Source organism: Perca fluviatilis, chromosome 15 (genome assembly GCF_010015445.1).
Source record: "Perca fluviatilis chromosome 15, GENO_Pfluv_1.0, whole genome shotgun sequence".
NCBI lineage: Eukaryota > Metazoa > Chordata > Actinopteri > Perciformes > Percidae > Perca > Perca fluviatilis.
In genome coordinates, this window is record NC_053126.1 from 18,790,609 (window position 1) to 18,809,763 (window position 19,155).

The following is a 19,155-nucleotide window of genomic DNA, read 5'->3' on the forward strand; positions in this document are numbered from 1 at the left end:
AAAAGAAAAAAAGAAAAAGATTGTCTTTCCACAGCTCCATCTTTATTTTTAGAGTCTGGATGCTGATGAGAGAGAGGAGAAAGCAAGGGAGTGAGAAACAGCATCAAAAGTGAGGAGACGGAGGGAAAGGATGGGGAGAAGAAAAGAGAGGGATGAAAGAGGGGGAGCAAGATGGTCAGGGGGGTTGTGCCAGTTCCTCAGTGGTTCAGGAGAGTGGTAGAAACAAATACAACGTCCTTCCTCTGAGTGAGCCGGAGAGAGAGAAGGGGACGTAACCACACCAACCTCTCACTAGATGGGGGAGTGGAGGGGATGGGGGAAGGCTCGGCTGCTACTGCCGTATAAAAAGCCAAGCCTGAGAATCCGGCACCACAAACTCACCACACATACACACACACACATACACACACATGCACACACAGATCCAGTGGCTGCTCTGTATCTCTCACACTCACCCACTCTCATCCTTTTCTCTCTCTCTCTCTCTCTCTCTCTCTCTCTCTCTCTCTCTCTCTCTCTCTCTCGCTCCCTCTGTCTCTCACTCCATTCCTCTGGGATCTGCATCCTTCTTGCTTCTTCTCACAAGTCAGATTGTGTTTGTAAGTACGGGCTGAATGTCTCCCTGTGTATGCTTGGGTTTCCTTAGGTCTTTTTGGATGTGTGAGTGACTGGTTGCCTACTTTAGTGTGACTGAGCAGAGCAGTGAGGAGTATCAAGTGTATGTGGCTCTCTGTCTCACCCTCACACACTCGCCGGTACTCTTGCAACTCTTCTCGGGATCTCTGGATCCCTTTCGACGGTGACAGGCTCCCCACACCAAGCAGTCACCATTTCTGCCCCCGGGAGACCCACGCTGGCAGCGCAGCCCCTTCCCCGACTCAGCATCGGGAGGAAGACCCTGGTGGCGGCTGCCGTAGGGGTTATGCTGGTCCTGGTGCTGGTGGTCCTCATCCCTGTGCTCGTCAGCTCTGTGGGTACAGACGCCAGCCACTATGAGATGCTGGGCACCTGTCGTATGGTGTGCGACCCCTACCTGAACAAGGGTACTCCGGCCAGCAGCACCAGTTCCACCGGTCTCCAGGCTGAAGCAGAGGCGTTAAGCGACCATAGCAACGTGCTTCCACCCTCCACCTTACAGCACGGCCCACAGGGGAAGCCTGGCAGGCCAGGCAAGCCCGGTCCACCCGGACCACCGGGAGAACCAGGGCCACCAGGACCTGCTGGGCCTCCTGGTGACAGAGGGGATCAGGGAAGGACTGGGATTTTGGGTCTGGGGGGGGACGGAGCTATCAGCACAGCAACCTACAGCACGGTGCCTCGGGTGGCCTTCTATGCAGGGCTTAAGAACCCCCACGAAGGCTACGAGATCCTCAAGTTTGACGACGTGGTCACCAACCTAGGCAACAACTATGATGGCATTTCGGGCAAGTTCATCTGCAGCATACCAGGCACATATTTCTTCATCTACCATGTGCTGATGAGAGGAGGGGACGGCACCAGCATGTGGGCAGACCTCTGCAAGAATGGCCAGGTTAGTGCTTTGAAACTTTTTCTAAGTTTCCTTTCCTCAGTGTACCTGCTCCCCTGATGTTCACTCTCCTCCTCTCCCTCGCTGCCTCCTCTACGGTGTTCTCTCTTCATTGTAGGAAACTTATTTTTCAAAAAGCCAGTGAATAAAATGTGAAATTTTGTAGGCTAAGGCAAGCGTGCGCAACTGCCGTGCGCCTCCAAAGCCCCGAGCGCACAGCTGTGGCACCCAGCGCGCCTGGAGATAAATATGTGTCGACTGGTTGCAACCCGCGTCCCCTCTTTGCATGATGCTTCCTGACATTGCCGCGTCCCGCGATCCAAAGGACGGTCACAGCTTGGGCTGAACGCGAGAGCGCGCCGATCTTTTTGCTTTTACACAGTCAAATTTGGACATTTTAGGCATTCTGCTTTTTGTCAATTAGGATTAATATCTGGAGGAATTCAATTGCAGTTTGTGTGGGAGTGTTGGCATTTACAGTGTTTTAGAGCTGGAGTGATCATGAAAACGTATTTGCTGGAGTTGGAAATGTTTGATGTGGTAACCTGGCATTTAATTTGATCATCAGGGGTTTCGTGTATTTTATTGGTAATTATTCTGTATTTCGAGTTATATTATAGTCACGTCTTTATTATTATTATTATTATTATTATTAAAAGACGGTTCTTTTATTACAAATGTCTCATATAACTTTTAAACTATGTGGGCTTTATAGTGGCTTGTTTGCGCTGTAAGTGTAAAGAGGGGAGGGGGAATATTAGAAAATTCGCTTACAATATTTGAACCACATACCTGTGCAAGCCTACCAGATTGTGCAGTCTGTCCACCGCTGCACCCATCTGTCTTTGCAGTCGTGTTAAATGCATTAGGACGTCTCCATGATCTATTCTCGGCTTCTTGATGCATCATTTTAATGGGGCTCTAATTTTATTTTGCGCCCCGGAGGATCTTGCGTGTGTGCCAGTGTAGTTTGCAGCCTTCCGATCAGCTGTCAGATCCCTTATCTTCAAAGTGGCTCTGTAATACGTTTTGCCTGTAAAAAGATAGATGTTAGGCTGCAGATATTGCAGATATTGTTTGCTTTGTTTGCTCAGGCTGCAACTGCGTCTCGTTCATAAAGTTTGTTGCCAGTATTATAACAAACACGAAAAAGGAAAAGTTATTCAAAAATCTGCTAAGAAGCAACCTGTCATGTAAAAAAGACGGTTTTATCCTTTCACATTTGGTCCTGCAAAAACAATTTCAGTGACAAAAACATACACAATTAGGAGAAATCATTAGAAAAAGTAGAAGTTAAGAGGTGGCCTGCATTACATTTCACACATTGTCATGAGTCTCTTTTAACTGCATGCTAAGCTGCACTTTAGTTCCTCCCACCATAACTTTGTACTCAAAGTGAATTGTACACATGGATGCAGATATGCAGCTAGTGACAGACATTTTTCTTATTGTACACACAATAAACAAGATCACACTTACCACAGGGCATAGGAAATGCATAATGTGTAGTCTTTTTCACGAACATTTGGAGCTTCTGAGTTACTGTCAGCAGTCAGAAACACAGAGCCCTGCAATAAGATGAGATAAATAATAAATATAAGTTAAAGTACACCAAATCTGATCCTCCAACTGTCATTGTACATCATTTCCTAGCAGCCTCTGACCTGTTTCACGTCTGCTGACTGTGAAATCATTTTATTTTCTTAAATTTTTAATCATTTCTGCCAAGTGGAATATAAAAAAAAAATCATGTTCAAATAATGAAGTAAGATTAAAGCAGAAATCTATTGGGGTCTCACATTATGAGTACAGTACAATACAGTACAGTATACGTTTATAAGTGAAGCATGGAGCTAAAATAACAGCTGGCATCGCTCTAGGGTGAACCTGCAGTCTCACCAAGGTAGCCAGAGGTTAATTCCTTTACCCTCGCCAAGTTCACACCCAGCAAGAAATAAAAAGAGTTACAGCAATTCGCCTTCTATATATAATGTCTCACTCAACAGTAATGTTTATGGGTGGGTGTAAAAGCATTGATATATAATAGGGGAAGAAGAACATATGTTCCTATAAAACGCCTTCTGTTCTCGCTTCGTTGTGCTCCCAAGAGGAGGGTGTGGAGGTACTTAAGTTAGACGCACAGTGTGCATCTCCAGAGACCCGCGTTATGTTTATAAAGTGGTACGTGCGTTTCTTTCTCTGTCTTCCCCTGTCCTATGCACAGCGTATACATAAAACACGCTGTCCTCTTGCTGTGGTTTTTATTAGGTTGTGTGTTTGGCTGATGGAGAAGACCCCAGAGCCTTACTCTCTGTAAATGACTGTGAATGGTTATACTGTAAATGTTGGGCCAAGTTATGCTACATCATTGATGAAGCGCTGAGAGTCAAACTGAAGCTCCTACAGTCACAATGGTGCTTTCCTCAGCTCATTAAGGCTGCAAAATGCTACACTGTGAGTTGGGACAGGGGAGGCCAGGGAATTGCAGACAATGCTAGTATTTTATCATCTTTTGGCTTTAGTGAAGCAGCGGGTTCCCAGGCCCTGCAGTGCTGTTTCATTCCAGCATGTGCTCCTCCCACTCCAGGGGTTCTTACAAGCTGTGTCTAACATCAGCATCTATGGGTTACTTTATTTTTCTCCTCTTCTTCCACTTCCAGAGTTCAACACAAGAATCCCAACACTGTCCCCCCAACTTAGACACATTTCAAGCTAGACCAAAAAGTGAGCTTCCTGGTAAACAAACAAATAAGAAATCTATTTTCAGCACAGCACACTTTATCCGCTTTGCAAGTTTCTCTCCGCGCCGCACTCTTTTGGCTTTTTCATCGCTTGTTCTTTTACTCAAGTGCCAAATATTCCAGCCAATCCTAAACTCTCTCTAGTAAATCAATGCTCTTCTATATTACTTGTCTTGGACACATCCTAAGAGACCCAGAAGTGACAATGAAGGCAAATACAATGAATGCAGTTGAAGGGGGAGAAAGACAGGAGGACAGAAAAGACATCGTTATTGTGCTATTGAGTCTATTTAGTTGTAATTAAAAAGCTTGAACTAGATCCAGGATGTGTTTGCGCTTCTCCTCTCCATTCCCTTCTTAATATTGTTATTAATCCGCAAAACCGTTTCAGAGTTAATTAAAAGCAATGACTTCAGCATCAGTCTCTCAAGAGGACCATAGTGAATAATCATTCTGTCTCCTCCTTTAATAAGCTTCAACGTCCTTTCGTGCACATTGCTCTTCCTTAGCAATTACCGCTGCAGTCTCCTCCTCACATTCACACATGCTCACACACATGCATGCGCACACACACACACACATTTACGCGTATGTTTGCCCCCCCCCCCACCGTCTTCTCCACCCCACCCTCATAACCCACTGCCTCAACCCACCCCAACTGTGCACTGCCCTCCATCTCTCCTCTATGTCAGGTCTACAGGAACTTACTTTTCCAAAGAAGCAGAAAGTTTTCATCTTAAAAGGAAAACTTCTTTTAAAAAAAGCAGCAAAACAGAATCCAGATTGCGGCATCACAGAATCGATTTGCTAACACACAATGCCATCAATATTCTTCTTTGCTCTCAAGTGATGCATTGCACTATAGCAATATAAGCAAGAGTGTACCATCCTTTTCTTAGATTTTGTTTTTGTGCTCGCTTCAAAGGAAAGAGATTCTTTTTTTTTTTTTTTTACCTCAAAGTGTTGCTTAAATTCAGTCGTGTGTCATTTCCCTCTCACACCATTCCCCTCAGTCCATCATTGACACCTCCAAGGGGGGGGGGCTCCAGCTCTGCTTCACATGAACACATCCTGGCCTGTTTATCCTGTTGTTGTGTATTCAGGTGAAACCCACGAATTGTGTTTAGCACGTGGTGCCAATCCCGACATTAAACATAGGAGCTGGGTCATCTGGATGAGGGTCTGGTTTGATTAGGTTACATGCAAGAAAGGTGTGAATAATAAAAAGAGATTCCATTCAATAGCTTGTCACTCAAGATGGGTAGGGGTCTTTAATCTTTTTTTTTACAAGGTTAAATGTTTTGTTTTTTTCCGTACAAAAATTAAAGAAAACATGTGATTGCAACCACTAGACACCTAAGTTATCTACACACACACATACCGCAATACTTAGACTTCATTGATTTTAACATTCTGGTAATGTTCAGACCTGCTATTCTTCATCGTGGTCTGACTTCAGCACTGAGAGGCCTCTGTGTGTCTGCCTGGTGTAACAGAGAGACTCTGTCTGAAATAGACAGACAGGGTTTGAGAGAGCCACCCTCAGTCCCTAAGAGTCTTTGCCTGTGGTATTGATCCCTGTGTGTGTGTGTGTGTGTGTGTGTGTGTGTGTGTGTGTGTGTGTGTGTGTGTGTGTGTGCATGCATGCATGTACGTGTCTCTTTCCTTCTTCTGACAGATCCATTTCTTTCTGTGTGATGTATACCATGGAATATCTTTTATAATCAGCCAGAGAGGTAGTGGAGGCGGACCTTTGGCCTTGATCTGCTGTGTAATTGGACATTGGATTTGACACTCTGCCGAGTGGAACATTAGAGCAGGTCTAATTATGTGTGAGGGCTATCAAATGAAGATTGGCCCATGTTGTTAGGAAATACCACACAGATTGGAAATGTCAAGATGACATCGGGCTGTCATCTGCAAGCACTGGGAAGAAAATCTTTCATTTATTGGTGAAGTTTCAAAACTTGCTCGAAAACTGCCCACCTCTTGTCTGTAATAATTTTATTACTAAAACATTTTACACTGAGCTCCTTAAATAGAGAGCCATTAGAGCACAGCAGTGCACACACTCGCTGGGCTGGCATCTCAGATTGAATAACTCATGAAATACTGCTATGTCTCATGTATCCGTAAAAGGCAAAAACATACGGTCTAAAAAAGGCTATGGATTGTCTCCTGTGGCTGGCTGACTCAAGGATGCTACAGTATGGTGTTGACTCACAAGACTTGTTCATTATAATGAGGGCCATATGGGAGATAGACAAGTGCCCCTGGCCCTCTTATGCAAACATCTCTCTCTCCGTCTCTCCCCACGCCCCTGACATTTAGCCGCCCCCCCCGAATTCAGTCTTCAGTGATACCCACAATTATCCTTTCCCTCTTCACGGGATTGCAGCAAGTCAATGGCTCAAATGACTCACAGTCTGCTACATAAATCGGTGTGTTTAACACATTCTGCCCCCCCCCTTAAAATGAATATGGGTAAGACATCAACAATTGCCCAGTAAGAGAGGATAAAACGGCTACTGTATGAAAAATGCATGTCATAGCAAAGCTGTCAGTCTGCCTCTCATCCAACACTTACAGAGAAACTCTGCCTCATTTTAGAGGAGTTGTTTTTCATTTAAGAAAAAAGGGAAAATCTCAGTGCCTCAGGGTTACTAGGAAGCACACTGGAAAAATAGGCTTAGTGTGAACAAAGGTTGAAAATGTTGCAGTAAAAGTCTCTTTTCAGACAATGCTTGGAGCAGTGATTGTGGTTTCGGTGTTGGGGCGAGAGGCAGACAGTGCGGCCTATCTCAGTAATTAACTGAGTGTGATGAGTCAGACACCGGAGAGAAAAGAGTGGCTGGATTGCAGGTCAAAGTTGATGCCTCTTCGTCCCACCACGGTTTCCTTAGACAAGCCTGTTTCAGTGGCTCTTTCAACAGAAGCGGTCTTGATTTCATCCTCTTTGTCACCACAGCTACAATTGTGATACTGTTATTCTGGCCTCTAGAATGTTTCTACAACATTTGGATCACATATCAGTGGTGCAACCGTGTCTCTCCTAAAAGTTGCATTCCCATACAACTAAACTGCATTCTCAATTAGGTTTCGGGGGGGGAACCTTATTTTCTCCCGGATTATGTTTGTGTCAAATCCTCGTACCAGACTGGTTGCAGTTTTAAACACATGGTTAACGTTGTGTATTGAAACAAAACTACTTGGTTAGGTTCAGAAAAAAGATCATGCATGGTTAAAACAAGTACATTTGTTACGTGACTTAAATTATGTTTGTGACGTAATTTAAGTACGTAACATAAAATAAGCCAACGTTGACTTTTGGTTTGACACAGGGTACGAACAGCGGCCTCCTGGGTGAAAGTGCTGTTTTAGTTTGACTCATACCTCCAGCCCGATCTCCTCCTTTCATGGACTTTGATTGGAAACGTATAATTTGTGATAGCCTACATCAAATATAAACCTAATCCAGGAGAAAATACAATTCCCTCAAAGTGTAATTGAGAATGCAAATTAGTTGTAGGGGAAGGTAATTTTTAAGGGACAGGGCTGGATAAACTAATGAACTAATGCCTGACACCAGACTCACCTTGGGCATTAGCTTAAGCAATTTCATAAACAGCGAGAGGTTTGTGCAGCAAAGTCATTCTGTTTCAAAGGAGGCGACCAGGTACAAAGAGAACAGCTGGTGAAATTAATTCAGGATGCTTTTTCCTTCTCTCGTCTGACAGATGGCAAATCTCCTTTTACCATTTTATTCCTCTTATCATGTTTTCACTTAGGTTCCTTAGACAAATAAACCTGTAACACATGGGAGACCCGGCGTTTTCTGACACCACAATTCTCTTGCAAACCATCGTAATTTCCTGTTCTCATTATTTCAGTAAAATTGCATCTTGTGTGTGTGTGTTAGTGTCTCTCCTTCACTCTGTGTGTGTTTGTGTGTGCGGTGCAGTGAAATGTTGGACCTGGCTCAATAGCGGTGGCGAGGTATCTAAGCTGCTATTAAGCATGCAGTTCACGGCTGGAATGTTCAAACACAATTAGACGGCAGTACACTTTGATTTAAGAAGGACCAATAGACTCGTTGATCCAAAATGGGGGCTCAACATCAAGTCAACAAATCCGTGTCAGAGAATCCACGAGACATGTCCTTGTCAAAGTGAGAAAGCCTCTCGTAAGACGTCCCAGTGGTACTTTACTGGCCCCTCCTGCAACAGACACAACAGATAAAACTTCAAGTTGTCATGATTTTTAGGAACAGTATTCTAATGAGGGTTTAGAATAGAAGCACAATACAGATGCTGAATGAAAAAAATGTAAAATGCCTTTTCAATAGAGGCTGACTGTAAAAGACATACCACTTCATTGTGGAGCAATGACAGTATTTTAAAATGTGCCACAAATTCATCTCCAATTCCTCACATAAACACTAGGGGTGGGGGAAAAAAAATCGCTAAGTATCGAACTTTTATTAATATGCGTTGGTCAGATTTTCTGCTTGACAATCCCAATTTTCAGCAATAAAATTGAAGTGAGATGAACAAACAGAGAAATGTATCTTTTTAGATCAAATATATGTTGACAAAGTTTCCTTTTGGGGACATAATTTGAAGTTGGAAAAAAGGTAACAAATTGCAATATATCGCAGAATAATGCAATATGTTTAAAATCGCAATAATATCGTATTGTGAGGCCTCTAGTGATTCCCACCCCTAGTAAACACCTGTATTATTGATAAATGTAATGTTCATAATTACAGTTACATACAGTAGCGCACAAGTTAAGAGAATCCACGCTTCACTCTTCCCTGCACGCATTATCTATTAGGCCTGGAATTTTCTGTGTCTCCACTCAGAATATTATTCAATCAAGGCCATCACGTTGAAGATATGACGGATGCAAACACGCACGAGCAGCCACAAGGAAGACAACATCGCCTGACACCTCATTTACCATCGCTGGAGCCGGGGCTTACAGCCTCATGCTTTGTTTGTCTTGTCAGAGTTCCTCTACATATTCCGCGCCAAGGTCACGCACTGCCAGTTGGCTGTTTGTCCTGCTCATCTCTCGATATACTATATCTGCCATACCCTGCATTTAAACCTCATATCCCTAACAAGTTCATCTGTGCACTGAAGACAGAAAGAAAAATAGCTCCAATAGGAGCTCCCTGATCATTATTTCAAAAGTAGTGAGAGGCTTTATTAATGCGTGCTTATCATTGAAAGACTGCAGCAGTTTGTCTCAGAAGGGGATAAAAACCATTAGAGCAAAAAAAATAAAAATATAATCGTGGAAGAACTAGAGAGATTTTAGGGAAGTTTGCTTTCACCAGGGCTTTCCTCATTCCGTCTCTGCTGAAGGAAAACGTTACATTTATATTGTCCCTCTCCTCTCCACAAAAACCAGAAATCATGCACATGAAGATGACTAAAATGTAACTCCTTAAAGAGCAAATGAAGAGAATAATTTAAAGGTATTACACATCTGGGACATTGCCAGCTGTCCCCAGGTTCTGTGTGAACACCTGGAAAGCAAATATTTTGATAAAGTTTAATTAAAATCCCAACTGACAAATCTTCCTGAGCCATCATCACTCGCTCCCTCACCCTTCCAAGGCGGTAACCCTCTAATAGGATGGTGTTGACTTTGCACGCTCAGGGCACATCATATCATATTAATATGCTCTGGACGCCGGCATCTCAGAATCAGAACAGGGGGCTTTGTTTGCACATCGATATGAGCTGTGCCAGATTTAATCAGGAGGATAAACAATAAAAAAAGTACAATATTCCATATATTACTCATGCATCTTAAAACCTCTCCTCAGAACACATACATTTTATACATTTTATACAACGTGACTTTCACTGTCCATGGCATGTTGTTAAAAAGTTTAAGGCACCTTCCTAACCTTCTTTAAAAATAAAGAGGTGATTTGGAAGATAAAGTCTTTGTCTTATGCAGCCTGAGGAAGGTCATTAGGACTGAAATGTAGCTGTAAACAAATGATTGAAGTGCTGTGCCAACGCTTGATCCTCTTTTAAATTAATCTGGCTCACTTTAAAAGTTTTGCGCATCCCTTTTCTTGGTCACCTTCCATTATACATTGAGGGTTTCAACCTTGCTCCCCTCTTCTTCACAACTCAATGTGGTGAACTGAAGGCGACGCAAAAATAATCTTTGAAAATCATTCAGAGAATGTCTGAAGGATTGCAAGAGGACTTCACAAGAAATCCAGCAGAATGTTCAGCCAATATCCAGCCTATGACTAAAAAAAGTATTGATGATTTGAGGGCACAGCTATCTGCAAGTAATTCAAATTGTACATTTTTATTCCGGTGAAACTTTTGAGAAATATTTTTATTTTTATAAAATAGTTCACCCAGCGACACAGAGAAACACTGTGGCAGCACTAACAATGTTGATTTAGGTGGGGATATTAGCAGATATGTTGTCCCACTCAGTCCTACTGTACCTAAAGGCTCTGACACACCAACCCGACGGCCGACCGTCGGACTGATCAGTCGTCTCCCGTCTCTCAAAAAAGTGCCTCGGAACACACCGAAGCGACGCCGTCTTGAGCGTACGTTCTGCACGTGCGCGAGACGCAATACGTCTCCATAACAGCAGGCGGCGCTAATCTGTATTGTCGCACAAAAAATGAAAACCGGAAATGACGGAACATCTCTCTAAAGTAAACACAGAGCACACGGTCATCAGTCATTGTTTTCATCAGAGAGCGTTGATAGTAGTCAAGAAGGATCATTGTCATCATTACTCGCTGTATGGAAGAAAATATGATGGCTAGTAATAAAAAGATACTGGTGTTAGTTTTTTTGCACTGATTCGAATTAGTAAGTTGAATGCACCACCAATAATTGATCATTGATTCTCCGACTGACGATGGCATGGAACACACCGAACAGACTCGAGTCACTGACCTCGCCAGACTGCCCGACGGCCGATAATCGGGTTGGTGTGTCAGCGCCTTAAGATGGAGTGTTGTGAAGAGATGTTTTGTACACGTTACCAACATACCGGAGCAGGCAGCCTGGTTTGGCCAGGTTCAATATAAGGTGTCACAGATATGGCACTTTACCACTTAAATACTTTAGTGGTGCAGGATAGACTCACTCTAACCTCCTCTGTTTGCTGTTGTGTTTCTCAGGAGAAAAGCATTCACTGCAAGTCTTACATACTTCTCTTATGAAATGCTGTAGTTTCTATCACAAGCTTTTAATTATTGTATTATTTACAGCTTGAAAATATACAAATGAAAGGAATAATGTTCTGTTTAGTCTCCATGTACTGCAACAGTGACTCAACTACTAAATATCCAGTTCAAGCTTTACATTTTCTATTTTAATAAGACTTTGCACACCTTTGCACACTTACTGTATGTTTCCAACAGCAGGTTGTTAAAAATCGCTCGAGTACGAGCTGAGGGTTTAGCATTAACAGTGATAGCTACAGTATTATGACAGAAAAGACAATATGAAGAACGTCCTTAATGAAACTAAGCTTCATGAACAGAATCCATAGAAAAAAGACTAAACACAGTGATTGACTGAAGAGTCACATCTGGGAAGTGTAAAAACCCCAAAATAATTAAAAAACAAACAAACCTTTGGATTTTTTAAATAAATCTTTAAATCACTCATTTGAATTGCACAAAAATATATATAATTTAGGATTGTACTATATCTAAATGTCAGGGGAACCTGTTCCAAGTTCCCTGTTAGGTTTGGCAATGATGCTTTCTGTGCAGGAGATCTCGGTCAGTAGCTGGCCTCTTCTAACATTTGTCAATACGCCTGTTGTGTGTACTCCTTAAATAGGGCCACTAATTATTGGGCATCCTGTATGCCGCCTGTTGGGCCAGCTTGTCGAAACCTGCTCGAAAAACCATGATTTAAAGCTGCGTGGACAAACACTGAGTCAAAGTAGGGGACAGCGTGATCTCTGGAGACCTGATAATGAGCCACAAGAAAATACTTCAAATGCACGTAAACTATTGATTTTGATTCAACCTTACTGACCAATCTAAGTGACTAATTGGCTTATTTAACCAATGGATACTTTAAAAGATGTACAGTGCTTTCTTTTTTCATCTCAAGAGAGAATAATGATCTTTTTGTTCGATTCTAAACTATTTAAGTTACAATTGATGCAGTTCTCCTTGTTAGTAACTGTTCAATAGCACTGAGATACTGTGCAGACTGTAAGCATTTGGAGAGTGGGACATTGTCAGTTGTTTTGCTCTGAAACAATGTCTACTGTATTAGGTTAAAGTACCAACTTTAAGTTTTAATTTAGCATCTATATTGGGTGGACAGTTTAGGAATTATGACCCTTTTTATAGTCAGTTTAGTTGACCAAAGTTACCTGACAGATTAACATTAATGTAAATAAAGACAATGAAGTCCATTACTATGAGTAATGTTTTGGGGGCTTTTGCTTTATGTATGGTCCCTGCCCACTGATGCACATGATAAGTTGGATTGGTATCAAGTTGATAAAGAACACTGGCCATAAAACACGTTGGTTGTCTAATGTTTAGGGTCATCCCCTGCTTGGGGGTTCTATTTTCAGGTCTTGGGGAGTACTACTACATATGATAAAAAAGTTGTATAAAGCCATTAATGCTCCACATGGAGCTGCACACAATCTGATAAATTGCCTCTAGTGAGGTCAGTTGAGGGAAGGAAGTGAGGTTACCAAACCTACAGTCCTTGCAAAGTATTCGCCCCTTGAACGTTTCGACCTTTTGCCACATTTCAGGCCTCAAACATAAAGATATAAAACTGTAATTTTTTGTGAAGAATCAACAACAAGTGGGTCCCAATTATGAAGTGGAACGAAATTCATTGGCTATTTCAAACTTTTTTAACAAATAAAATGAAAAAGTGGGCGTGCAAAATTATTCAGCCCCTTACTTTCAGTGCAGCAAACTCTCTCAGAAGTTCAGTGAGGATCTCTGTGATCCAATGTTGACCTAAATGACTAATGATGATAAATAGAATCCAGCTGTGTGTAATCAATCTCCGTATAAATGCATCTGTTCTGTGATAGTCTCAGAGGCCGTGTAAAGCAGAGAGCATCATGAAGAACAAGGAACACACCAGGCAGGTCCGAGATACTGTTGTGGAAGTTTAAAGCGGATTTGGATACAAAAAGATTTCCCAAGTTTTAAACATCCCAAGGAGCACTGTGCAAGCGATAATATTGAAATGGAAGGAGTGTCAGACCACTGCAAATCTCACGAAGACCCGGCCATCCCTCTAAACTTTCAGCTCATACAAGGAGAAGACTGATCAGAGATGCAGCCAAGAGGCCCATGATCACTCTGGATGAACTCAGAGATCTACAGCTGAGGTGGGAGACTCTGTCCATAGGACAACAATCAGTTGTATACTGTACAAATCTGGCCTTTATGGAAGAGTGGCAAGAAGAAAGCCATTTCTTAAAGATATCCATTAAAAGTGTCGTTTAAAGTTTGCCAAAAGCCACCTGGGAGACACACCAAACATGTGGAAGAAGGTGCTGTGGTCAGATGAAACCAAAATCAAACTTTTGGCAACAATGCAAAACGTTATGTTTGGCGTAAAGGCAACACAGCTCATCACCCTGAACACACCATCCCCACTGTCAAACATGGTGGTGGCAGCATCATGGTTTGGGCCTGCTTTTCTTCAGCAGGGACAGGGAAGATGGTTAAAATTGATGGGAGATGGATGGAGCCAAATACAGGACCATTCTGGAAGAAAACCTGATGGAGTCTGCAAAAGACCTGAGACTGGGACGGAGCTTTGTCTTCCAACAAGACAATGATCCAAAACATAAAGCAAAATCTACAATGGAATGGTTCACAAATAAACATATCCAGGTGTTAGAATGGCCAAGTCAAAGTCCAGACCTGAATCCAATCGAGAATCTGTGGAAAGAACTGAACTGCTGTTCACAAATGCTCTCCATCCAACCTCACTGAGCTCCAGACTGTTTTGCAAGGAGGAATGGGCAAAAATGTCAGTCTCTCGATGTGCAAACTGATAGAGACATACCCAAGCGACTTACAGCTGTAATCGCAGCAAAGGTGGCGCTACAAAGTATTAACTAGGGGCTGAATAATTTTGCACGCCCAATATTTCAGTTTTTATTTGTTTAAAAGGTTGAAATATCAAAGAAATTTCGTTCCACTTCATGATTGTGTCCCACTTGTTGTTGATTCTTCACAAAAATTACAGTTTTATATCTTTATGTTTGAGGCCTGAAATGTGGCAAAAGGCGAAAAGTTCAAGGGGCGAATACTTTCGAAGGCACTGTATGTAGCCCGCTGCTGAGGTTTTGTTGTATTGTGGGTAATGTAGGCACAAGGTTTTGACAAGGAAGGAGAATGAATGGAATAAAAAAGGTTGAATAGTAAAAAAAAAAAAATGAAGACCTTTTCCTAACCGCATTTCCTTGACCACGATGGAAAACGTTATGAGGTCAAGAAAGGATGAGAAGGAGAATTCATAAGAACTTAAGAAAAGAGAACTGCAGGGCTAAGAGAATCTGACCGCACTTACCTCCGTAATTATGCGACAGCGGATGTTATTGACGTGGGTCTGCCGTGGTGAAAGGAAAAAGGAATATAGGCTACCAGTTATGACAAGATGGAAAATGCTTAATAAGCAACGGTAACTTACAAGATGATCTACGTCCCTTGTCGGTCATGTTAATCATTTGTTTGGTTATCGGCCAAATGGTGCATCACTTTAAATGTTGCTGCTGCAAGGAATTGTGGGACGGCATGATCTCCTTACCTTTCGTGAAGGATGGTCCAGTGTACCCTATGCTATAGGAGAGAAGTAAGGAAACATTGAAGCACCTTTCCTTATCATTTAGAGAATTTGACCAGCTCTTATCAAGGCTGCCACTTACAGTAGATCCTTCCGGGTCATTTCCCTCAGTTACGGACCCTCCTAACAATTTGACTACAGACGATATCTCTGGTTCTGCTCTATAAATGGATCATTTTCAGTATTCTTTGTGCCTGCTTAAATACTAAACGCCGCACTTTACAGAATAAGGTTTACATGTTGTGGAGGATTATAATTAATTAGACCTCAGCAGACAAAGGCACACACCACACAAAACACAAAACGTCCAGTCTTTGACCTTCATTGTATGTCCTTGCTAGTTTCTCTGCAACTTGATTGCAACTTGAGATACAGCATGTTATTGTACTCATTCATTCCTAATGATAACATTACAATTTTAGTCTCTCTGTCACACTAACACACTCACGCTTGAAAGCACAGCTATTGTTTGGCACTGCTGCTACACTTTCCTCCCCAGAGAGAGAGCATGTTTGTGGTGGAGGTATTAATTAGCCAGGAAAGGTTATTTAGAAACCTCTCCAAATGTCCAATAGCAAGACTACTGCGTGTGCACACACACACACACACACACACACACACACACACACACACACACACACACACACACACACACACACACACACAACACACGCAAATATAGTGATAAAAATTCCTGTGTGATATATGAACTCATTCCAAAGTTTCTTGTCCTCACTCTCTATGCGTAATGAAATATTTCTGCGTACATTCAGTGGGCATCCTTCATGTCTCTTTTATTATATTTCTCAGTAATTTCCACCACAGTGACAAGCCCATAGAGCCAGCCTTGTGGTTGAGTTTCTGAAACTTTCTCTTTCTGTGGACATTTTGTTCCAAGGTTCAATGTTAGGTCTTCTGTGGAAGAACACTGGCTTGATTGAAGCCATAAATCTGCTTGACAGAAAGGCCTGAGGTCTGCCTGACCCCCTGTTGGGTCCTGTAGGTTTAATATCAATATGAACAACTGTTTTTTTGCCATTGTTGTGTCCAGTAATAATTGAACTTCAAAATGATAAACTTTTGTTAGTATTTCAAAAAATAACTGAAATATGTTTTTATTTTGTTTGTTTGTTTTATTTGGGTAAGTGGTACATTCTTTGTGCAACAAATGTTACTCTCTGGTCGAGCAGCAGCACAGTGGTTTTTCAGACTAGTGAGTTTTTTAGATCTTTTCTTTGTTTCCTCTTTATTACTGCCAGAAGAAATTACGGTTTTACATTTTGTTTAAACCATTTTGGTCTTGTTTGGATGTTTGCTAGTTAATTTGCAGAATATCTCAAAACCTTATCAATAGATATCAATACAAATGTGGTGATATTTAGGCCACGAAAGACATTTTTTTTTTTAAATCATTGTAAAATAGGGCATTATCGAATACTTTTACCGTTTTACCATAAACTCCTGCACTTTCTTGAACAGACAAAATCAATCAATAAAAACTCTGTCACTTATATGTCATGATTTCCAACCATTGTATTTTCCTGCAGATCGTGATGTTAGAAAAATCTGATAATTTTTTGTCATTAAAATAACAAATTTTGTGAGTTTGAGTTTTGCAAGTTGTGAGTGTTTTAACTTCTGATTTACAATAATGGAGACTGGCAACGGTGAATACAATATCAGTCTAGCTGTGTAAGTAGTATGAGAAAATGACAACCTATTTGGGGAATTTTCTAAATGAGTAAAGGCAACATCTTAATGTGTACTGTAGCTAACAAGCCTACCCGTTCTCCTACATGTTCGTCTGTCCATGTCCTTCCAGGTTCGGGCCAGCGCCATTGCCCAAGACGCTGACCAGAACTATGACTACGCCTCCAACAGCGTCATCCTCCATCTGGACGCGGGGGACGAGGTTTACATCAAACTGGACGGAGGCAAAGCCCATGGAGGAAACAACAACAAGTACAGCACCTTCTCTGGCTTTATCCTCTACGCAGACTGAGAACAGACAGACACAGAGACAGTCAGACAGGAAGAGAGTGAGAGAAAGAGATGGGGGTGGTGTGTGTGTGTGTGTGTGTGCGCGCGTGTGTGTTAAAAGCTGGAATGCTTTCTAGTTTTCCTAATTCTCTCCATCATCACAGACACCTCTGCTTCGTACCCATCAGCCAAGACATCCAGGCTCTGTAGCCGCGCCTGGATGCAAAGCTCCTGAGGACACACTGAGAGGGGCCGGGCGGGAGGAGTGGGACGTGGGGTGGAGGTGGGCTGGTTTCTCTACACTCCTCGCCACAATGCCGACGTGTCAGAAGCTCCTTGCTTTCAGTGTCTCTCCTCTTCAGCCCTGCTCCATTGCACAGAAATGATCAACAACCAAAATTAAAACCCTGATGATCTCACCTCTTCTCTCCACCATGGCAACAGTCGCCTGTGCTGTCAGTGGACTCAATTGACTGAAACCCCGTAGTGTTGTTCCGTGCAATTTTTTCTTAGTGTGTTTTTATTTTGTAGACATGCATAATATTCTACACAAATGAGATTTAAGGGAAAAAAAAGAATATATTTGTTCCTTGTGAAGATATCCTGTTTGACTGAGAGAACGGGTTTGTGAGATGTTATTTGTGATGCAGTTCAGACATCTAACAGCTGGAAAAGAAATCTTTAAATCAGTATTTCATGGCAGTGGGTGTTTTTCTTCATCATTGGGTACAGCAAGGTAACTAAATATTGTGCATGTGGAGAATAGCAATGCATTCTGCACTGTACCTTCCAATGAATCTGAAAAAGGAAACATCTCATAGAGACAATATCCTTACCATGAACCACCTCACACTGTTCGCACACACACAATGTCCTGCTGCTCTTTGGATTAAAAGTTGTCAAATCGTCTCCTCAATGTTTTATGTAGATGCTCTACTCAAATCTTCAGATTCACAGGTAACCTAGTTGAAGAGTTCTTTCTTCTTCTTTGCTGTGCTGACCTCCAAACCTTCTTGCACTGTAAGAAAACAAAAAGTGGCTTATGAAGAGGAGGGCGAGGGGGGGGTAGAAAGTTACAAAGACGGAGAGAGAAAGTCAGAAGTGAGTGAGATGGTGGGGAGGTGGAGGGGGCGTTTAGGCACAGTAACAGTGAGTGGGCAATTGTTCTGTTTCAGTGTGTCTGAGATTCACTGGATGTCATCCATTCATTAGCTGCATACTCACTGTCACACAGGCATTATGGTAATATTTACTCAACATGGCGGCCTGACAGCTTGCTTGAGAATGAAATTGATTGGGTGAGTGACTTGGTCAATCATGACTGCACGTTTGTTTGTGTGTATGTGTGTGTGGTGTGTGCGTTTGACATGTGAGTATGTATGTATCTGTGCATACTATTGAGTGTCTGCATTTTAGCATGTGCCGTGCCATAGCTACATCGTTCTTTTTCAGAGTTATTATGTGCCACAGCCAATGACAGATATTTTCCTCAGCAGCCAATGAGATTGTGCTCTGTAGGGTGGGGAGCCTCTCTAGATACGAAGAGGAGTACAAACAGCTTGTAAATGAAATCTATGACATGTTTGTCTATCTTATCTTTTGGAATTGTTGAATACATTTAAATAATAAATGGGATTTTTTGAGTGACTTGTCTCACGAGAATTCTTGAATCCCAAATACGCTAATTAGGGAAAAAGATCTGTTAAAGATGTCATTTGTTCTGTGAGAATAACTAACTACCGTGCAAACAACATGACTGGAAATGTGTGTTTCTTGTTCTGTTCTGAATTTTAACAATGGCCTGTTAGTGCAAACATTAAAAAATATTTTTTATCAGCAAGTCCCTCATCTCTCTTTTCTCTCCAAAAACTAAAGTATATTTAGGGAGATGGGTGTAGAGGGAAGGATGTCTGTGTTTACGCTTCTTCCGTCCCATCCTAAAGTGATCCTGTGGAGCTTCTCTCCATCTGTAAAGGTGCGCTCGGAGATAAAGACCCTCCAACTTTAGCAACATCCACCAGTGGAGTAAAACGCCGTTCTTGAATGCTGATGA

At 42.1% G+C, this 19,155-nt stretch overlaps 1 protein-coding gene across 1 annotated transcript; it reads left to right on the forward strand.

The window, feature by feature from the left end:
• The first annotated feature begins 298 nt into the window (after positions 1–298).
• LOC120574764 (C1q-related factor) lies at positions 299–18,942 on the forward strand. Its single transcript, XM_039825203.1, has 2 exons — positions 299–1,531; positions 16,945–18,942. The coding sequence occupies exons 1-2, from the start codon at positions 923–925 to the stop codon at positions 17,122–17,124; spliced, it is 789 nt and encodes a 262-aa protein (XP_039681137.1). The 5' UTR covers positions 299–922; the 3' UTR covers positions 17,125–18,942.
• The last annotated feature ends 213 nt before the right edge of the window (positions 18,943–19,155 follow it).